At 39.2% G+C, this 23,042-nt stretch overlaps 1 protein-coding gene across 1 annotated transcript in view; it reads left to right on the top strand.

Annotated features, from left to right (window-relative positions):
- The window catches only part of IQGAP1 (IQ motif containing GTPase activating protein 1), a 105,379-nt gene that overhangs the window by 69,821 nt on the left and 12,516 nt on the right, over positions 1-23,042 (top strand). The window contains exons 16-33 of the mRNA XM_081290854.1: positions 2,607-2,697; positions 2,882-3,049; positions 4,264-4,406; positions 6,309-6,479; positions 7,166-7,249; positions 7,344-7,415; positions 7,512-7,581; positions 7,892-8,100; positions 9,903-10,058; positions 10,288-10,451; positions 10,908-11,132; positions 15,173-15,313; positions 15,403-15,487; positions 16,571-16,803; positions 17,392-17,524; positions 18,695-18,797; positions 19,278-19,413; positions 19,815-19,902. Of these exons, the coding sequence (XP_081146980.1) occupies positions 2,607-2,697; positions 2,882-3,049; positions 4,264-4,406; positions 6,309-6,479; positions 7,166-7,249; positions 7,344-7,415; positions 7,512-7,581; positions 7,892-8,100; positions 9,903-10,058; positions 10,288-10,451; positions 10,908-11,132; positions 15,173-15,313; positions 15,403-15,487; positions 16,571-16,803; positions 17,392-17,524; positions 18,695-18,797; positions 19,278-19,413; positions 19,815-19,902 (2,472 nt within the window). The remainder of the gene's footprint in view (positions 1-2,606; positions 2,698-2,881; positions 3,050-4,263; positions 4,407-6,308; positions 6,480-7,165; positions 7,250-7,343; positions 7,416-7,511; positions 7,582-7,891; positions 8,101-9,902; positions 10,059-10,287; positions 10,452-10,907; positions 11,133-15,172; positions 15,314-15,402; positions 15,488-16,570; positions 16,804-17,391; positions 17,525-18,694; positions 18,798-19,277; positions 19,414-19,814; positions 19,903-23,042) is intronic.

Here is a 23,042-nt window from a genome sequence, read left to right as displayed (position 1 = left end):
GCTGTCTTTCTTCTCTTCAGTCTGCTGAAAGGTATTTCTCTAACATGTTTCCTGAACATACTTGAGATACTAATCCATTCTCTTTTTCTTGCTTTTGATAGTGTCACTCCATTGCTTCTTTCTTAGAGGAATATGTATGGAAGATTTAACCTTAATCACTTTACTTTAGTTTGCGTGGGGCAGGGAAGACAGAATTCCAAATGGCTAGAATTCTTCCAAAGCTCTGCCTTCCTCTCCCTGCAAGGGAGGGAAAGAGCTTTGCTTATAAAGCACATTCTATTCAAGGATAATCACTCTGGGATCAGGCAAAAAGTGAACCAAAAGTGTCTTGATTCTGTGGAAATGCCTGTGTGTGTGTGTGTGTGTGTGTGTGTGTGTGTGTGTGTGTGTGTTTAATGCAAGTGTTTTTAGGCTGCTTCCCTTGGAGACTGGACGTTTAGCCTGTTGCTTATGACTTCTCAATTTGCAGTTTCACAAGCCTGTTCCTGACTCATCGTAGTTTCACATTGGATCTATTGTTTCACATTTCCAGCACTTACTTTTAAGACTCTAGGGGATTGTGTGTGGTCATTTTCTATTTTCAGTAACAGAAGGTGGCTAGTGGGTAGGAGAGTCTAGTAGCTATTTGGTGATTTTTTTTCCTTTCTCTTTATCAGTTTACTCTTTTTCCTTTCTCAAGACTATGAACTTTTTAAAATTGGGACTGGGCTGCCACCCACATAATTTGTTTAAATGATCTTCTCTGTAACTTTGGGATTTTTGTTTGTTTTTGTTTTTTGTGGTGCTCGAACCTAGGGCTTTGTGCATACTAAACAAGTGCTCTACCACTGAGCCACATTTCTAGCCCCATGATCTTTCTTTCTAAAACTCCATATTTGAGAAATATCAATGCTCTCAATTTCACATTTGGTGGGGTGTGGGTTACCCTTTCAGCAACAGTCTTTATAGATTTCAGGGATATGGCTGCTCTGCTCTGCTGAGTGAAATGTTGTGTTACTCTCTACAATAAGACAGGAAGAAAGCCAGTCTCCCCTAACATTTTGTGGCTTCAGCTTTTGGGTAGTGCAGTTTTCCACTTTGCCCCAAAGCCCAGACACTGCCTCATCTAGCCACACAGTCAAGATTATTGACTAAGTTCTTTATTCTGCCTCACTGGTGCCTTGGCAAACTATATTCACATCAAGTAATTTCACTGGTTGATTGAACTACTGTTTATCCCAATTGCTATTAGCACAATCCTCAGGAGCATGGTAATTTTGTTAGGCCTGCCAAGATCACCATAAATGTGCGTCTCGCAACCTGGCCATTTAAAAACCTGAGGTGTCTTGCCCATTCTGAAGAAGGCTGCCACATTCATCTGATGAATTGATGTTCTGTATAAAGATTTTAGAGACATCTTATAAAACAAAGAACTCTCACTCTTTTGGAACAGGTAGCTTATATAACTATAAGTCCAACCATTGAAATCTAAGTAGGTTAGGTGTCAGAGGTGGTTTCCAATTCTGACTCTCACACTGAGAATAGGTAGACAATAGAATATCTATTGTGCTAACTAATAGTAACAGAAGTACTACCTACTACTTTACTACCTACTACTTTACTAAATCGTACTTTGTTTCACGGATTTGTGAAAATTGGCAGGTATTAGAGCAAGATATTTCTGGTAATCCAGTGCCTTTCATGATCACCAGTAGCCTATTTTAAAAAATATACCCATAACACATTGTGAGCTGAGGACTAGGCACAGCACTTGCCTAGCATGCACAAAGCCTTGGGTTTGATACACAGCACCATATACATACGAAAAAAGAAAGAAAGGTCTAAAGCTATATTTAGAAAGACGGAAGTAAGTCATTTCTATGACATCACCTCTGTTCCCAGTAGTCAACTCAAACTACATTGTGGGGTAATGAGCTTTTGTTGAGCATATTAAGGAAACTAATCATCATTTATTGGTGTGTTTCTCTGAAAATGTGTTTTTAATTTCCCAAGAACTGATTTAACATGAAAATGTTAGAATATAATCTGGTGATAAGTTTAGATTGCCTGTAGTAATTAATTTCTTTAAATGTGGTAATTAAAAAAGTTCTGTTTAAATTAAGACTTGACAGGCATTGGTAATCACAGAGAATATTAACTTCCTCTGAATATTTTAAACAAAGGAGACTTTCTAAAGAAAGTACTACATATTCATATACTTGCTTTGGTCTTTGTCAAAGTCCCTGGGTCCCTTCCCAGTTTCTCTGCTCTTTTTGCACCTTCTAGCTGCTCTTGACTTCTTCAACCACGTGAGTTCATTATTTATTTATTTGTAGTTTTAGATGGACAGCATGTTATTTTTTTATTTTTATGTGGTGCTAAGGATGGAACCCAGTGCCTCACAAGTGCTTTGCCACTGAGCTTCAGCCCTGTGCATTTTTGTTTGTCCTCCATTACATCTGAGCCATTGCCCCTTAAAACCTTTATCAGTTTTTTGATGCCTGTCTTCTTCCATCTGACTCATATATTTGGAACTTCTTCCTCCATATCTAATTGAGTCTCAGAAGCCCCCCTCATCACTTGTACATTGGTTTCATGATTCTCGTTTTACTTTTAATGATATGTAGGAAACCCAGGATGAGTCAGCTGTGTTATGGTTGGATGAAATTCAAGGTGGAATTTGGCAGTCCAACAAAGACACCCAAGAAGCACAGAAATGTATGTATCAGCTATTTTATTTCTTTTTTTTGTGGAGGGTATGGGTGGTGAGGTATTCTATATCTCCATGTTCAGCTTGACCAAGATAGATATGGGGGCAATAGTTGGCCAGTAGGTATTATTAGGTGAACTAGTGTTTGAACTCAAACAGTTTCAGGTTATTAACAATTCTTTTCTGGGATAGTTGCCTTAGGAATCTTTGCCATTAATGAGGCAGTAGAAAGTGGTGATGTTGGCAAAACACTGAGTGCCCTTCGTTCCCCTGATGTTGGCTTGTATGGAGTCATCCCTGAGTGTGGTGAAACTTACCAGAGTGACCTTGCCGAAGTCAAGAACAAAAAACTGTCAGCAGGTGCGTTATGGAAAAGTGCATATGTGCCTAAAGCTAAGAACTTCAGTATGTGAGGAGACAGATATAGAAGAAGGGAACAATCTTATGGAAAGATGTTTTAATGTAGAAGTACAGTGTTTAGGCTCATTTTATTATGTGTTTGTTTATTTTTGTAGCAGTGTGGATTGAACCCAGTGAGCTACATCTCCACCCCTTTATATTTACTTTGAGATAGGATCTCGCTAAGTTGTCCAGGCTAGCCTTGAACTTGAAATTCTCCTGCCTTAGTCTCCTGAGTCACTGGGATAACAGGTGTGCATCACTACACCTGATTAGTCTTACTTTAGAGCAAATATTATTCCAATTTTTGCAAATTAGCTGTTAGCTATTTTTATGAGAATGTGGAAAGGATTTTTGACCATTTATCTATTATAGGATTTCAATACCTCTGGTTATCTTTTAACTTATAGGCAGTTAAAAATAGTGTATCTGAAAACAAAAATAAGAATTTTATGGCCCTTTGTTTCTTAACTGGATATGTTGAATGGTTGCAAATTTTTTTTGTACTGCAGAGTGAACCCAGGACTGCTTTACCACAGAGCTGCATCCCCAGCCATTTTATTTTTTAATTTTGAGACAGAGTCTTGCTAAGTTGCTGAGACTGGCCTTGAACTTTTGATCCTCCTGCCTCGGGCTTTCAAGTTGTTGGGATTATAGCATGTGCTACCACACTTGGCATTTGCAAATCTTTTATCAGAACAGTTTTCCAGCACACAGGCCTTAGACATAGACATTGGAAAGGACAGCCAATCATGATTAGTTTCATAATTTGACTTCATAGGTATTTTCTTTTTACAATACAGATCTGAATAAACTAAATCAGATATTATATAACCATTATTTAATGTAGTCTTAGAATGAACCTTTACTTGCAAAGATCCAAGAAGCTAGTTTTGGGAATGGTTTTCATTCAGATTGTTAAAACCTGACTAGAATAACCCTATAGTATTAGACATATAAATGTGGTGTGTGTGTGTGTGGCTATGGATTTCTTTTATCTTTCCTTTATTATTATTATTTTTTAATTTTTAGTTGTAGATGGACACAATACTTTGTTAATTAATTTTTTTTTAATGTGGTGCTTCTGATCGAACCCAGTGCCTCATTCGTGCTATGCAAGCTCTGTATTACTGAGCCACAACCCCACTCCTTATCTTTCCTTTATTTTCTGTCAGGAGATAATAATAGCAAGTGGGTGAAGCATTGGGTGAAAGGCGGATATTATTATTACCACAATCTGGAGACCCGGGAAGGAGGATGGGATGAACCCTCAGACTTTGTGCAAAATTCTGTGCAGCTTTCTCGGGAAGAGATCCAGGTAAGTCACATTTCTTCATTTGAGAAGGGTCTGAGAGAAAGTGTTTAGAACTAATATTAGTTAAGAGGAGGAGGACATGTGGTCAGAAGTCTTAGACTAAATTTCAGCTATATAATGTTTTGGAGTAATTTTTACATATATATACCTTTATTTTTATATTTATTTATTTATTTATTTATTTATATTTTTGTATGCGGTGCTGAGGATCAAACCCATTGGCTCACACATGCTAGGCAAGCACTCTACCACTGAGCTACACAACCCTAGGCCCAGAGTAATGTTTTTTAGTGGCTTGGGGGACGACTAAAGGTAAAACATCTGAATAGTAGAATTTAGTGAGATAAATTGTGGAAATTTGATTGATCCAGAGATTATCTGCCTTTCATTTGTTCACAGTATTGTGAAAACAGCTGACACAGAACTGAGTCCAACAGTGTAAGGCAGGGAAAAGTAGGGGCTCTAATAATACAGTGATGGAAATGTTAAGGAAAAGTTAATTCTGTGCTGTAAAAAGATATTATAGGCAATATTTTAGCAGGTCAGAAAAAGAGGAAAGGCCCTTTTGGGCAGAAAAGACGTGGGGAAAGGCACTGAGAAAGAACATAGACTATTTAAGGATTAACGAATTAGTGTTGTTGACTGGCATACTGATGGTACTGCATTAAAGGAGGCAGAGGGGGGCTGGGGATGTGGCTCAAGCAGTAGCGCGCTCGCCTGGCATGCATGCGGCCTGGGTTCGATCCTCAGCACCACATACCAACAAAGATGTTGTGTCTGCCGAGAACTAGAAATAAATATTAAAAATTCTCTCTCACTCTCTCCTCTCTCACTCTCTCTTAAAAAAAAAAAAAAAAAAAAAAAAAGGGAGGCAGAGGGGGACAGTCTAATGGGCACTATGCTGAGAAATCCAGGCTCCATCTTCTACCAGAGTAGTGTGTAACCCTTGCTGGGTCATGTGCCTTTGAGAATCTTACCTCCAGAGAAACACTCCTGTCTAGTGTTTTGCAGGTATGTCAGGACCTAAGAATTTAAAGATGGGGTGATATTACCTGGCTTTATGAACATGACCTTAGCGCTCCGACTATCAAGTTAGCAGTCCAGACAGAATGTAAGAAGGGGAAGAAAGGCTAGAGGGCATACTGCCAGCTCCCTGTCTTCAGGAGCTTTCCCAAAGGTCTCACCTAACCATGCCTACTCAAAGCAGGGGTGGTTTAAATGCTCAGGGTGTTGCGGAGGTGTGGGGGATGCTAGAGGGGAGAAGACTCTAACACCACAGAAAAGGGAGAATGTGGGTATTAAATGGGTAACCAGAAGCTCTTCCTCCTCATTCTCACTGCTGCTGCCCTCATTAAGCCCAGGTCCTCTCACTTCCATTATGACGGCAGCTTTCTGATTCACTCACTTTCTTAAAGTTTCTCCTCACTCCATTCTGTCAGCTTTTCTTCTAATAGTATTATTTTTCTGAAAATAAATCTGATCGTTAATTTCTTTGCTTCAAGGTTTTCTGGTTCTCCAGTTCCTACAGCAACAGTCCAAAACCTCTAGATTGCTTTTTAAGATCATTTGCAGTCTGTGTAGGGATGCCACACTTTGGCATCCTGGGGCCACCTGTGCACAGTACACAGCCCTGTAGTGGTACCAATCACTATATTCCTGTCAACAGTGACTCCTTCTCAGCTAGTATAGTGGAGATAGTTGGGTGGATAAAAGATAACTTGTAAAAGAAGACCAAGCTGGCCCTGAAAATACAGACCTGAGGTTTATTTCTATTGCTCAGGTGAAAATCTAATAGAGATTTAGGAAGCAGTGAGGGTTAGATTTGTGCTTTGAAAGAAACTTTGGTAAAATTAGTGTCCATTCTCAATTTTGGATATCTTTGAATGTGAACCACTGTTTTTTCAGAGTTCCATCTCTGGAGTGACTGCTGCGTATAACCGAGAACAGCTTTGGTTGGCCAATGAAGGCTTGATCACCAAGCTGCAAGCTTGCTGCCGTGGCTACTTAGTTCGACAGGAATTCCGGTCCAGAATGAATTTCCTGAAGAAACAAATTCCTGCCATCACCTGCATTCAGGTATTTCAGAGTGTATTATACACACAGCAAGAAGGCTTCTAGATCAGGGGCAATAAACTGTCAGCTCCTAAAATCAAAGGTGTGAGTGTGTTTCTTCTGACCTTTTTTTCTCCTCTTAACAAATACCTTTTCTTTGCTACCATTGTAATCAGTGTGCTTAATGTTTAACGTGTGCTTAGTGTTTAATGATGGTACAGTGGCAGTTCTTGGGCGGCCTCTTCTTCTCTCTAACACTATGCCTTTGTGTAAAATTTGAATCTTGAGAGAAAAAACTGGTTTTGCTTCAATAACATGGTAGCACAGTGTCGTCACAGGAAGAATCCTGAGTTAGGATTCTTAGGAATTATGGTGCCACTCATGCCAGACACTGGTGAATCTTAAGTTTGCTTCTTCATCTGTAGAATGGGAATACTAATTTTTAGCTTCCTTAATAGATTTATTGTTAAGGAACCAGTCAGTGATTCTTTATGCTGCACTTTAAAAGATGTCCAGGAAGTGGAATGTAGCCACCGTTCTCCTGGAGGAGGTGTGGCCAGGCCCTCCTTCTAGTGTCACTGCTGGAAGCAATCCTTTCTAAAGCTTCATCGTGAACTTGTACTTGGATGATATGTCAGGATGAGATTTTTTTTTAACTTCCACTGATCCTTGGGAAATAACATGTCACCTATAATATTTGATGACTGCAGTCACAGTGGAGAGGATACAAGCAGAAGAAGGCATATCAAGATCGTTTAGCTTACCTGCGCTCCCATAAAGATGAAGTTGTGAAGGTATGGTAGCCTGAGTGAGGTTCCTCCAGGTGGGGTGCAAACATGGCAGGTTTAAAGAAGGACTCTTCTAAGTTCCAGGATCCCTTTTCCACAGATTCAGTCCCTGGCAAGAATGCATCAAGCTAGAAAGCGCTATAGAGATCGCCTACAGTATTTCCGAGACCATGTAAGTACTCTTGGGTAACATGGGCCAGTTATATTGCTTCTACTACATATTTGTTAGAAGAGTGAGCAAAGGCATTTCTTTTTCTTTGCTTCTCAGATAAATGACATTATCAAAATCCAGGCTTTTATTCGGGCAAACAAAGCTCGTGATGACTACAAGACTCTCAGTGAGTAACTTGGGAGGAGTTGAGGCAGGTTCTGGGTGTTCACCACAGATCTCTTTGGTTGTCCTGAAGGCAAGGCTTGGTGGGAAGGTACTACTTGGGATTTAAGCCCCTTTTCTAATGTGGCTAGATGTCTTGTTGCTTGCTGCATTAGCCATTGTTGTAACATAGCAATAGTATGATAGAAGAGACTGCACTTGATATATCTAAGACGTCTCAAAAATTTTCAAGATAATGCAGATACTTCCTGAACCTTAGAACTTTTTTTGATAACTCTTGTTCTTTGTGTGATGTATGTTTTTCCTTCTGTCAGTCAATGCTGAGGATCCTCCTATGATTGTGGTTCGAAAATTTGTCCACCTGCTGGACCAAAGTGACCAGGATTTTCAGGAGGAGCTTGATCTTATGAAGATGCGGGAAGAAGTCATCACCCTCATTCGTTCCAACCAGCAACTAGAGAATGACCTCAATCTCATGGATATCAAAATTGGACTGCTAGTGAAAAATAAAATTACATTGCAGGTATGACCCAATGCCCGTGGGACCCTACAGCACTTTGCGTCCTGCTTTGTCACCTCTGCTTTACCTTTTCTGACCCTCAGGGGGCATAGAGGCTTATAACTTTTTTTCAGCTAATGACATTTTTTTAAAGTTTCATATGAAGTAAAATAATGGAATTTTAGAAAATAAAAAATCCTCCCCTAATTCCACTACTCCGTAATCATTTTTTATCCTACTTTTTGTTTTGTTTTTGTTTGCTTTTGTGCTGCTAGAGATCAACCCAAGGCTTCACACATACTAGGCAAGCACCCTACCAATCAGCTACATGCCCAGGCCTCCTAGATATATATATATTTTAGTTATAGGTGGACACAGTATATTTTATTTTTATGTGGTGCTGAGGATCGAACCCAGTGCCTCACATGTCCTCCTACATTTTAATGTTAGAGGATAAGACTCTTTTTCCATGTGATAAATATCATAAGTAATCTAAGGGCAGTATAATACTTCATTAGAAGATACACTTTGAGGGGCTAGGGATGTTGGCTCAAGTCTGGCATGCGCGGGGTGTTGGGTTTGATCCTCAGTACCACATAAAAATAAAAACAAAGATGTTGTGTCCACCGAAAACTAAAAAATAAATATTAAAAAATTCTCTCTCTTAAAAAAAAAAAAAGATACACACTTGATTTGCCTCATTTTCCCCTACTGTTTTGACATTTAGGTTGTTTCCCGAGTTTTTATTATAAATAAAATAGCAGTTAATATCTCAAATGATGTTTTTATTGTATTTGAATTTTTCTTTTTGAGATGGGATCACACTATGCTGCCCAGGCTGTCCTTGAACTCTTAGACTCAAATAATCCTCCTTCCTCATCCTCCCAAGTAGCCGGGACTATCACTGTGTACAAGATTTGTTTTTCTTTTTTGTGTGTGGGGTTTTTGTTTTGTTTTGTTTTGTTTTGTTTTTGCTTGCTTGTTTGTTTTCTGTACTAGGATTCCCCTTAGGGCCTTGTACATACTAGGCAAGTGTTCTACCATTGAGCCGCATCCCAGCCCTCCCGACTTTTTCTTTCTTTGAGACAGGATCTTGCTAATTTGTCTTGGTTGGCCATGAACTTGTGACCATTCTGCTTCAACCTTCTGAGTACCTGGGATTATAGGCATATACTAACCATGACTGGCTTAAGATGCTTTGTTGTTGGTGGTGGTTTTATTTTATTTTATTTTTTTTTTGGGGGGGGGGTACTGGGGATTGAACTAGGGTGCTCTATATTTTTTTTTTTTTTAAAGAGAGAGTGAGAGAGGGGGGAGAGAGAGAGTGAGAGGGGGGGAGAGAGAGAGAGAGAGAGAGAGAATTTTTTTTTTTATATTTATTTTTTTTAGTTCTCGGCGGACACAACATCTTTGTTGGTATGTGGTGCTGAGGATCGATCCCGGGCCGCACGCATCCCAGGCGAGCGCGCTACCGCTTGAGCCACATCCCCAGCCCCTGCTCTATATTTTTAAGATAAATTCCTAGAAGGTGGTTTCCTGATTCCATGGACTGTTCTTTTTTTGTTTTTTGGTTTTTTGTTATCCCTGAGCCTATATGAAAAACCACCCATATAGCTCATATTCCTTATAGGAAGGCAGAAGTTGGAATGGAGTTGATTGGTATACTAGGCTAAAATAGGATATTTTAGTGGTTCAAAAATATTTAGTGGGGATCTGCCAGCATAGAAGACCTTCATGTAAGTGTGCAGGTACTAAAAGACCTTTTCACATGCCCAGAGTTTCCTTTTAGAAAACTTTTCAATCTGTGTGTTGGTTTCTGTTTATAGGATGTGGTTTCCCACAGTAAAAAACTTACCAAAAAAAATAAGGAACAGTTGTCTGATATGATGATGATAAATAAACAGAAGGGAGGTCTCAAGGCTTTGAGCAAGGAGAAGAGAGAGAAGTTAGAAGCTTATCAGCACCTGTTTTATTTACTGCAGGTGAGTGGCTCCTCAAATTGGTATTGCAACATTTAGTTCATTTACTTTCCCACAAGGAAATCTTACCCATACGTCTCTTGAAAGTATTTCTGATTTCTACCGAGGGTATGTGCAGGGCTGTCTTATTTTTCTTTACTTATCTAACCCTTCAAATTTAAAAAAATATATATATATTTTTTGTCAGTCTTCATGTTATCTAGGAATTACTTATCCCTTGGTTTTATTTCAGACCAACCCCACCTATCTGGCCAAGCTGATTTTTCAGATGCCCCAGAACAAGTCCACAAAGTTCATGGACTCTGTAATCTTCACACTCTACAACTATGCATCCAATCAGCGAGAGGAGTACCTGCTACTGCGACTGTTTAAGACAGCTCTCCAGGAGGAGATCAAGTACGCAGGGATTGCTGCAGAGTGGCGCCCCTTCCAACCATCACAGATGCTCATAGTTTCAGAATCAGTCCTGCCCAGGCCTTTTCTTTATCTCAGTTAATTTGTGAGAAGTACTTTCTACAGAAGCATCCACTTTTAAAAAATTATATATAAAGTATATAATATAAAGTTTTGCTTCTGGGAGAATAAGAGATTTGCTAAATTAATTTTAGAAATATTTTATTGTCAGATATAATTCCAAATAAAGCTGATCCAAACATAATGGCCCCATATGTCTGTCTAAGAGGCCCTCATCATGACTCCATGAGTCAGTATATAGCTGCAGGAAGGTCCCATGAGTGTTGGGAAATATTTTCAACTTGCTCTGTTCCCAAGGATATGGGAATCTATAAATAGGAATGCTCTTTAAGATGATAAATTCTGAGATTAAATTGAATTGTATCTGATGTTTTATAGGTCAAAGGTAGATCAGATTCAAGAGATTGTGACAGGAAATCCTACAGTTATTAAGATGGTTGTAAGTTTCAACCGTGGTGCCCGGGGCCAGAATGCACTGAGACAGATCTTGGCCCCTGTCGTGAAAGAGATTATGGATGACAAATCTCTCAACATCAAAACTGACCCTGTGGACATCTACAAATCTTGGGTTAACCAGATGGAGTCCCAGACAGGAGAGGCAAGGTATGATAGCTGTACCACTTTTTCTTTCCTGTTTTTATTACTTTCTCTGCCTTTTTAAAAATGTAGTTACCTTTGATTTACAAAATAATAATGGTTCAAATAGCTTTTCCTTAGAAAACCTGTTCTTTAAACTGCTAAACTGGTAACAAATTTGCTTGTTTAACAAATGTTTATTGAGTATTTACTATGTCCCAGGCACTGTGTTAGATACACACATATAGTAAAACATACAGTAATTAGAGAAACAAACATGCTTTTTGCCCTCTCTTTATAGTTTATTAGATAAGAGAGACAACAAATAGATACATAAAAATAATGATAAATTGAGAGAAGTTTTGGGAGGTTTAATGTAGGGTACTATAGTAGAAAATACAAGAGAGAGCAGTGTAGATAGGGTGGTTAGGGAGACTCTGACTGAGGAGGTAGAATTTCATTTGGCTGAGGCCTTGGTACAGAGTGTTCATGCCTCAGTGCCCTACAGTGGAGGGTCTAGGACCTGAAAGGATCCTGATATAACTAGAGATTCAGTTGAATGAACAGGAAGGCTGCAGATGGGTGAGACCATCCTATTTGATTAAAGTAAAATTTTAAAAATGGTATAGGGTGAATGGCCAGCTGCCCTGGTACACTGAGAGACTAACTAAATTAATTTATTGTAGGAGATTTCTGTGCCAGGCCTATAGTTTAACCACCAATGTTAACTTACCTAAAGCACAGGTTTGTCAGTCAAATATGGGTAATACTGGTAAAACAAAGTTAAAGAAAGCCAAAATGTTTCAGGTTTTATTGAGCTTGAGTGAGGAATGGAGATATGAGCAGCTTGATGTCTGGTGTTTTTCTTCTTATAGAGTAGGGTTAGCTCATGCATAAAGCTCCCGGGAGTTCACACCATTGCAATTCAAAGTGTGGTTTGCAGGCCAGTTATGGGAGATCTTGTGTGTAACAGTTTAGTTCAGCTGACGTTTTTCAATGAGGAAAACTGTACATTGATTTTCATTCTGGCTCAATCTCCTCATCTTGTCTTCCACTGGTTATAGACTGGCACTGATCCACAATTTGTTTTGTTTTTTTTTTAATTTTTATTTTTTTATAGAGAGAGAATTTTAATATTTATTTTTTAGTTTTTGGCGGACACAACATCTTTGTTTGTTTGTGGTGCTGAGGATCGAACCTGGGCCGCACGCATGTCAGGCGAGCGCGCTACCGCTTGAGCCACATCCCCAGCCCACTGATCCACAATTTGAATAACACTGTTCTACATCATTCTACTTTGTTTGTATCTGGGCGCCATGCAAAGGAGGAAGTGTACCCTCCGTGAAGAACAGAACATGCTGACTCCTAGAAAGACCTTATCCCTGCTGGGAATCATTTGGCATCTGATTTTGTTCTCAGTACTTTTTTAGTCTTTCACCAGGATTCAGATCATTGCTTGGTGTGATGAAATACTTGTGTGGGAAGTTTTCTCTTCCTTCCTTCTCCCTCTCATTCTCTTTTATGTCTCCCTCTCGACCCTTTTCTTTCTCCTTCCTTCTCTCCCTCACCACCTCTCTGTCCCTCTTATCCTTTCCTTTCTGGTATGGAAGGAACTCAGCCTTATGCATACTAGGTACACTTGGTAGCCCTGAGCTACACCCCTAGCCTTGTCTGGGAAGTTTTGCTGGCAGCCTAGAGCTTCTCATGGACAATAGCTAAGTTATTCCCCTTGATGGTCCATGAGTCAGTGCTATTTAGATCAGAATTCCAATGGCCATTTTTTTCTCTTATGGCTATCAGTAAGAAACTCTTGTCTCCTTTTACTTTTCAGAAAATGGAAATTGATTTTAATATTTTTTTGATACCAGTAACTGTGAGGTGTGGTGGGAACCATCCTGTGTGTGGACATCACAAAGGCTAGAGCCTTCCTCTTCTCTTGCAGCTACCACACAGCAGGCCATGACCTTGTCACCTCTTGGGAAGAATGGTCACCTCTGAAACCTTAAAAGGTTTAATCTTTTCTTTGACTACAACCATTGATTTTAGTACTTTTGTTCCCTTTGCTCATTGCTTTGTTTTCCTTGTTTATATTTTTTTAATTAAAGAAATATTTTGGGGGGCTGGGGTTGTGGCTCATTGGCAGAGCACTTGATATATATATATATATATATATATATATATTTTTTTTTTTTTTTCCTGTACTAGGGATGGAACCCAGGGCCTTGTGTATAGTTAGGAAAGTGCTTTACCACTGAGCTACATTCTAGCCCCACTATAATAAGGCTATTATAGATTTTACTAATATTAAATAGTAAGATACATAGTACAACTTTTTATACATTCCAAATTGCTTATTGTTTCTCATTGAATGTTACTATTGAGCTGAATTCATGTATTATAGTCTACCTGTGGAGTATTTGACACTATGACAGAGTCATAACCCTATATACTTGTATTAGTTTCCTAGGGTTGCTATAACAAATCACCACAGATTTCTTAAACAATAGAAATTTGCCTGGTTTGTTGGGTGTAATCCCAGCAACTCAGGAGGCTGAGGCAGGAGTGTCAGAAGTTCCAGGCCAGCCTCAGCAACTTAACCAGAACCTGTCTCAAAATTAAAAAAATAAAAAGGACTAGGGATGTATCTCCATGGTAAAGTTCAATCCTCTATATGGGAAGGAAGTGGGGGATTTATTCTCTCACTGTTCTGGAGGCAAGAAATATGATGTCAATATTGCTGTGCTGAAATCAAGGAACTGGCGGGGCCGTGTTCCCTCTGGAGGCTCTGGTTAGAAATCTGTTCCTTGCTTCTTCCAGCTTTTGGTGGCTGTTAGTATCCCATTACTTGTGGCCATATTGCTGGTCTCTGCCTCTCTAGTCACATTGCCTCCTCCTCTTCTGGGTATATGAAATCTGCCTCTGCCTTTCTCTCATAAGGCCCTTGGGCTTAGGGCTCATCTGGATAATCCAATATAATTGTTATTATTTTTTGACTTTATGAAAGTACCAAAACCATGATCTCTGCATTTAATTTTGTGTTTCAACTTCCTGTGTCCTCCCTCCCATTCTGGTTAAGCCCAGGCCACACGTTCTAGCACATCTACTGTTCCCATGCCAGTTCTGACTCATTCAGTGCCCTCTCCTTAAGTAATCTCATTAGTGCCTCTAGCTCTGATTCCTGTATGTAACTGTCTACTCCCTTCAGCATCCAAAAGGCCTCAGATTCTATTAAATGTAGTTTATCTACTTTATATCCATCAGATTTTTTTCTCTTGGTCCCCACTGCTGCACCCTTGGTCATGCTCAGAATTTCTTCATCAGGCTGTTACATTGATCTCCTGCCTCTTTCATCTGTGTCTGTCCGTATTTAATTCATTACTTGACAAAGCAGTCTTCCTCAAAATGCATATCTCCTAACTTTTGATAGTTTCCACTGGCTTCTGATTACTAACAAGTCCAGACTTTGTTACTGTATATGCAGGTCCCTCCTCCCTTTCTTTGCATTTGATCTTCATTCCTGGAAGACCCTTCTCTCTTTTTCCTGAGTTCAGTTGTCTCTTCCTTTTGGAAGCCACCTTTGCTTTCTGCAGTCTGAGTGGTAGTCTGTAGTCCTGCAGCACTTCTGGTCAACTTCTGTTTGTTTATACTGATCCCTGTCTGTGTCTCCCATGGGACTGGAAGATTATCAAGAGAAGATATATCTTGTCTTTAATCCTAAGTGTTTATCATAGTGCTGGCACAAAATTCATGACACCTAATTCACAGTTTGAAAACCTGAGTTCAAATTCTAGCCTTGGGCTGGGTTGTGGCTCAACGGTAAACCACTTGCCTTGTATGTGCGAGACTCTGGATCCTCAGCTCCACATAAAAATAAATAAGTGAAATAAAGGTATTGTGCTCAACTACAACTAAAAAATAAATATTTAAAAAAAATTCTAACCTTACCACTTAACAGCTCTGTGAGTATAAGTGTAAGTTACCTAATCTTTCTAGATCTTTCTGTGTATAAAAGTCATGGTTCCTGGCTGTCAGTCTAACATAGTTGGGGGGAATTTCTGCTTTTCCAGCAAACTGCCCTATGATGTGACCCCTGAGCAGGCTCTGGCTCATGAAGAAGTGAAGACAAGGCTAGACAACTCTATTAGGAACATGAGGGCTGTGACAGACAAGTTCCTCTCAGCCATCATCAGCTCTGTCGACAAAATCCCGTGAGTGCTATCAGTTTTTATGACCCCAAATATAGCCCAATGTTAGTGTCTTGCCGTTCGTTTGACCCTTCTCACTGTCCATCCCACAGTTATGGGATGCGCTTCATTGCCAAAGTGCTGAAGGACTCCTTGCATGAGAAGTTTCCTGATGCTGGTGAGGATGAGCTGCTGAAGGTAAGAGTCTGAAAACCGACAGAATCCTGCCCTTCTAATAGCCTTTTGAAGAAAAAGTTACAAAATTAGTCCTGACAGACCATTAGTGGGTGCCTAAGCATAGTTTCTGGCATAATTCACCATTGATTGTGAACTCTTAAAAGCAATTGTAAATAGTAAATCATGGCTCTCTTGGTATGAAACAGTTCCTATTCAATTTGAATGGCACTCAGTGTACCTTAAACACAAGTAGAGGAAGATGGATTTTTTTTTCCTGTCTCATTAAATTTCTGAGTTCTATCTTCTCGCTGAAGAATTGCTCCCTCTGCTGGTGGCCAGGTGAAAATAGCAAGCACAATTGTTTCTGCTAAAGCTATTGCTGAAAAAACTTTCTTACTCAGCTACACTCTTTTCTTCTTCTTTTTTTTAATCTGAACGCTTTTTTCTTCTCTCTCCTAGTTCTGTGCTTTTCCACAGTGAGGCCTCGATTCTAGACTTTCTGTTCAGGTGAATTAATTTTATTTTTTCTGAATGAAACCTCTAGGGGAAATGCTGTGACTGTCCTTGAATTCTTCTACAATAGAGATGTATGTTGAGTGATTTCATTTCAGAGGCATAAAGTTTGCCTTTGAAGTCTGCAGCATGAGGATGATGGGGGTTGGACAGCTTGCACTATGCTAAGTAGATTGTGTTTAAGTACTTATCTTAACTATGTTTATTAGCTTCTTATAATGAAAAGCCCACCTGTGTGAAAGTAAAAAGTGCATGTGGATGACAGCAACCTTATTTGCTACCATGATATATGAACAAAAGATGCCCTTAAGTCTATCATTTTTATTTCCGAATCTCTTCTTTCATCAGTTACTGGTAGTGGTTCTCCTTTTTCCCCCACACCCAACAAAATAATTTTTATTCTAATTCTAGGCCCTGAGAGAAAGTTTATCTATGCATGGTGCATGTGTGTGTGTGTGTGTGTGTGTGTGTGTGTTTTATTTTTTTCCTCACAGGATTTCATTTTCTCATTTTCTTTGCTAGCAAAGTCATTAGTGGTGTACTTGGTGATATGGTTTTTAATAGCCAGCATTATTTTTTATCTGTTTCCAGATTATTGGTAACTTGCTTTACTACCGATACATGAATCCAGCCATTGTTGCTCCTGATGCCTTTGACATCATTGACCTGTCAGCAGGAGGCCAACTTACCACTGACCAACGCCGAAATCTGGGCTCCATTGCAAAGATGCTCCAACATGCAGCTTCCAATAAGATGTTCCTGGGAGATAATGCCCACTTAAGCATCATTAATGAGTATCTTTCCCAGTCCTACCAGAAATTCCGGTAAGAGAAAGGCACAAAATATCTGAAAGATTCTATGAGCATATTTTAATCTCTGAGGGAAAAGACAAGGTTAAATACCACCTCTAGCTTTCCCTGGACTGAGCTGCCATATAGCAAGATACATGTTTGATATACTCAGGGCTCCAAAGGATGGTGCATTCGTTTTGAAGAAGATTTTCTTATGACTTAATATAAAAACAGTAGTTATAGGTTAGGCCCATGTTTCTTTGTAATCAAAGAAGAATTGAGTGCTCTTAATTTTGATTAGTTAACAGTTTTGGATTCACTGCTTCAGAGTACTATCCTACAGGTAAATGGCATGGGTGTCTGAGAACTGTTTTAAATTGTAGTTGAGTGGTTCTTGTGGGCAGAACTAAAACTAGATATAGAACAGAATTATTTGAACCAGTATCCCAAAGCTATCAAGCAGCAGTTTTTACATCAAATATGCAGTAGTTTCTCTAGAATTAATTCTCTTCACTAGCTTCTGTCTGAACTCATTGCTTGAAAGGTTTGTGGACTATCTTCTTGCAAGCTTCTCATGTGTGTGTCACTTGTTGGGGGGCTGCCTCCTGTGTTTATTTTCAGACGATTTTTCCAAACTGCTTGTGATGTCCCAGAGCTGCAGGATAAATTTAATGTGGATGAGTATTCTGATTTAGTAACCCTCACCAAACCAGTTATCTACATTTCCATTGGTGAAATCATCAACACCCACACTGTAAGTATTTTTCTTTAATTACTTAATTTCATTACTCTGTCATTAATTAATTATCTTCCTTGGCTGCTGCTTACTATGTCTGGTGGTCAAGTATCTCAGCATCCTGTGATGTTAATGACACCAAATCTTGTTGTCTTTCTTCCTTTGCCTCTCCCCTACTCCCCGATAATTCTGGGTATCGAAACTATAGCCTCTTGCATGCTTAATTTCTGGAAATTATTCCCAGGTCACCTACATTAGAATTATCAAGTTGCCTGACCCCACCACAGGTGGACTAAGTGATTCAGAATCCCTGGGCTCCAAAATGTACATTGTGAGCACTTATCTAGTGGCTTGAAAAAATTGTATTTTTTAAAACATTATCTAGAATACCAATTTCTTCTCTGTAGCCTTGGAGTGACTCCCCCACCCTTGGAAGCTCCTATTTCCGCAGAGTTTTCAAATAATTTCTTTCCCCTTTGGGGACATGCAGAAAAAGAAATGAGGATGTATGTGAAATATAAGTGAAACTTCAGAGACTGTCATCTCTGAGGACATAACCTATGATAATACCATCTTGAGGGCTTGATAATGAAATATTCATTTGGTGTGCTTTTCACTGAATTAAAAGATATTGTGCCAGGCATGGTGGCACACACCTGTAATCCCAGCAGCTCAGGAGGCTGAGGCCGGAGGACCACTAGTTCAAAACCAGCTAAGTGCCCCTAGGTTCAAACCCTGGTACAAAAAAAAAAAACAAAAAAAAAAAAACAAAAAACGATATTATACCTGGCTGCATTTGATCTCCCACGGTGGGGGTTGGGGTGCCCACAGATACTCTACCCTGGAAGCATTTACAGTCTGAATGTGAGTTATTTGAACTGGCAGTAGGCTATATTGATGAATTTAGATATTGAAGTCTATGGATTTCATTGGGGCCATGAGGTTTAAAGAGTATCAGTGTTTCTTCTCCATACATCATAACATAGTCAGTCAATGGAGCCTATTGCGCTACTTAATATATTTCGTTTTTATTTGATTTAATTGGCTGAGGGTTAGCTTGTCAGTGTTTTGAACATATGAGCTTTGTTGTCTGGCCTCCTTTGTATAGATCACTGGTAGGCATCATGGGTGGGGATGGGAGCTAGACAGCTGGGTATGAAAATGGTATTGAAAATAGGATCTTTTCAGCTCCTGTTAGACCACCAGGATGCCATTGCTCCAGAGCACAATGATCCAATCCATGAGCTGCTGGACGACCTTGGAGAGGTGCCCACCATTGAGTCCCTGATAGGTAATGCTCTGACTTAACTGCCCAGAAGATGAGAGGTGAACACGACAGAAAAGTGTTGTGTTGTCATTACCTCCTCTGATTTTGCACTTTACCAAATTCTGGATATGTATTGGGAAACAAAAACAAATGTGGCCCCTTTCTGTGAGAAGTTGAAGTCCAATGGAAGAGATCATTTTAAGTATAAATAATCATACAATTAGAAAGTACTGTAAGGAAGAGATTTTGAGAGAGAATTGTGATATTACAGAGTTAAAATTATTTGTCAGCTATTTATGAAATTATTTCATTATGGATCCTTTGCCTTTTTAGTTTTGGCATAATATTTTCTTTTATTTCTGAGTAAAAAGTATTCTTGCCACACTGTGCTGTCTTATTCAAGTATCATCTTAGACTTGCATATTTTATTTGTATTCTATTGCCCAAATATCTCCTTCTTTTATTATATTAACTCTCTTCTCTCCCCCACCCCCAAACCTTCAGGTGAAAGCGCTGGCAATTTAAATGACCCAAATAAGGAGGCACTGGCTAAGACAGAAGTGTCTCTCACATTGACTAATAAGTTTGATGTGCCTGGAGATGAGAATGCAGAAATGGATGCTCGGACCATCTTATTGAAGTGAGTATTGAAAGTAGGAAGAATGAAGTGAATGAAATTCAAAGATCCTTGGACCTTTGGTGAGAGAGCAAACTGGGTTGTACCGGAAATGATCCTCCTGGCCTTCATAACCATCATAATTCTGGTTATCTCTTATGCATGGCATTTTAATACCTTATTTGTATAAGTATTTGTCTTACTTTGCTAATGTTCTAAAATAAAACTTAAATCTCAGAAATCATAACCCTGGTACCTACTGTGTTGTAATTGAGTAAATAAGCCCAGGGCCTCAAGTACCTTGTATCACCAGCTGTCTGCTGGCATCTCTGTGAAATGATATTTGTATTGCTATTGCTTCAGTTCACTTAAAAGGAAGCAAAATACACAGTATAATGTTTAAATGCTTTCTCATCTCATTTTAGCACAAAACGTTTAATCGTGGATGTCATCCGATTCCAGCCAGGAGAGACCTTAACTGAAATCCTAGAAATACCAGCCACCAGTGAACAGGTAAAATTTTAGGTTTAACTTAACATCTTCCTAAGGTAGATAAGCTTTCCTGTAAGTGCATGCCAGGGTTAAAGGAGGTGGACACAGATAAGAGATTGTGATCTAGGGTGACTCTGGATTTAACCAGAGGATGGTGGTAATTAGGACTAGTTTGAGAAAGTTGTTAGTTCCAGAACATCCAGAAAATGTTCTTAGGACATAAAGCTCTCTGACACGTACATGCAGAGAGTGAGTCATTTTAACCTGGGGCAGAGTCAATGAGTTTATTTAGTAATTTATTGAATATTTTATAGTTGGAATTCTATCAACCTTGGTATATAGAAGAAAAGTACAGAATGTGGCTCCTAAATTTAATGATTTTAAGATTCTGGGGCTGGGGACGTGGCTCAAGCAGTAGCGCGCTCACCTGGCATGCATGCAGCCTGGTTTCGATCCTCAGCACCACATACAAATAAAGATGTTGTGTCTGCCGAAAACTAAAAAAAGAAGAAAGAAAAAGATTCTGTTGGGGAAATGTGACCTATATACTGGAAACAGTGATAAAACCATTTAAAGTTAACTCTATACAGAGTATAAAAACGATTTAAGTTTGAGGAAAGAGGTGAATGAGGAGGAGGGCATCAGGAAGGCTCCATGAAAAAGTGTAACTTGCAGAATGGGCAGGATCTGGATGTGCATTTAAGTCAAGAGAAGGCATTCTGTGCAGGAGAGCCCACATGAACAAAGGTGCAAAGGAGAGGAAGAGCGTGACATGATCAGACTACATATCTAGGATGAAGATGTGAGCGGAAGGAAGTAGTGAGAGAAAAAAAATCACACAAGACCAAATTATTTAGAACCCAAAAGCTAGACAGGAATTTAGCCCTGCAGAGATAAGGACTAAAGCATGTTTGTAAACCCTGAGGTCATTTAATATTGATTAATTGGGCAAAGTTGTCAGGGAAGATGAATTATCTAAATGTGTGATAAAGTCTCAGAGTGAGGGGTGGAATGGGGAGGTAGGCTTTGGGAAGGGTTGGTGGGTCCACTTCATGTTTAAAACTTGTTTCTCATTTGTCAGATGAGAAAGTTGGTCAAGTCATTTTTTTTTCATGTTTTAATCATGGGAATTTTCTTCATTAAGTTGATAACTTACTTAGAAGCCCACTATAAAAGGGAGATTGGTAGAGGAAAAGGACCAGGGGGGAACGGGAAGAGTTGAGTGAGGGGGAGGTAGTGGGGAGTGATATTATCAAATTACATAGATAAATCATGTGCATGTACAATATGTAACAACAAACCCCATTATTATATACAACTACAATCCACCAGTGAAAATGTGGGAAAAGGTAGGGAAAGCCCCCTATAAACCAAACATGGTGGGAACATCTGAAACCCGAACTACTCAGGAGACTGAGGCAGAAAAATCACAAGTTCGACACAATCCTGGGCAAAGTTGATAAAAACCTTATCTCAAAATAAATTTTTAAAAAGTCCTGGGGATGTGGCTCAGTAGTAGAGGACCTTTTAAAGGTTCAATCCTTAGTATTGGGGTGGGGTGGGTAGGGCAAGTAAAACTAGAGCTACTTTGGGAGTTCCAAGAACATGGCCCTCCAGGACTCATGGTACCTCTGGGAAATCCTCAAGGCTACACAGAGAATTGTTTGAAAACCACTGTTTTAAATGAATTCTCAGCTTTTAGACACTACAATGTATTACTACTTAGGTGCGTATGAGGGACAAGAAAAGGTATGCCCAATAACTGTAGCATCTTTAATCTGGAAGGAAATTTGAAGTAGGAAAGCAGGAACCATCTTCTATTGAAAATCTATTATTTGTTAGTACTTCTATTAATCTTTTGTTTTTCATTTATTCCTCACATTATCCCTATGAGGTGAGTCTTTTCATCCCTGTTTTACAAATTAGGAAACCAAGATCCTTACAGGTTAAGATCACCAGCCTGTTGCAAAAAAAAACCAGACTTGGATCCAGTTCTGTCTGACTCCAGAGGCTGCACTCTTTTGCATTATGGGATGCACAGTTGTCTTGACATTAGAAGAAAGAGGGATAGTGGGAAAAAGGAAAGGGAATTATTCTATTTGGGAGGAATTACAAATTTGAACTACAAGCCACTGCAAATGTAACTTCCCATTATAAGCGGTTCAAAACATACTGGCTGGGCATGGTGGCACACACCTGTAATCCAAGTGACTCAGGAGGCTGAGGCAGGCAGATAAAAGCCCTAAGCAACTTAGACCCTGTCTCAAAAAAAAAAAAAAAAAAAAAAAAAGAACTGGGGATGTAACTGGGGTAAAATGCCTCTGGGTTAAATCCTCAGTATCAACAAAACAAAAAGCGCCACCAGAACCTTTTATGCAAAGATTTGGATTCTATTACCATAAAGGTGATCATTAAAGTATTGAGAATATATAAAGAGAAATGGTTATGGGTCACTTGGAAGTATCAAACCCATGCAGAAAAAATGCAGAGCAGATGAGCAAAGTGACAACCAAGAAAAGTTATTGGATTTGGGGTGGGAGAATGGTAATTGGTGATGAGAGCTGTAGATACTGAAGTTGTTGAAGAAGAAAAGGCTAAAAGACTGGAATAACAAGTGTAGATCATTTGTTGGGCAGAGATGTAACTGACAAATGAATGATAACAAGGAAAGATGGTAGAATTGAAAGAAGGTTGTTTTTTTTTAATTTTTGTTGTTGTTGTTATTGTTTTTTGTAGTTATAGATGGACAGAATGTCTTTATTTTATTTGTTTATTTTTATGCTAAGGATTAAACCTAGTGCTAAGGATTAAACCTAGTGCCTCATAAGTGCTTGGCAAGTGCTCAGCCATTGAGCTACAGCCTCAGCCCTCCAAGGAAGATTTTTCCCTTCTTAAGATATTGTCATTTGCAGTATGTTTGAAAGCAGAGGGATGGCTTGATTCAGCCTGGACAAGGTGGCCAAAGGATTAGCAAGGTTTTACTGGTCACGGATGTTGCTACTGTAGTTATGACATTTGTGGAGCCAGGTTTTGAAAAATTTAAAAGCACATGGTATCTATGATTACCTTCCTCTGCTTCATGAAGTTTCTCATTTGTCATTTGGCAGAGGGGCATAACTTGTTCCCCTCTGTTTCTAGAATGAAATTTGAGAACTGTATAA

This window comes from Spermophilus citellus, assembly GCF_964194105.1.
Source record: "Spermophilus citellus genome assembly, chromosome: 4".
NCBI lineage: Eukaryota > Metazoa > Chordata > Mammalia > Rodentia > Sciuridae > Spermophilus > Spermophilus citellus.
Note: the sequence above shows the minus strand (reverse complement) of the source record. Positions and strands in the feature narration are given on the sequence as shown.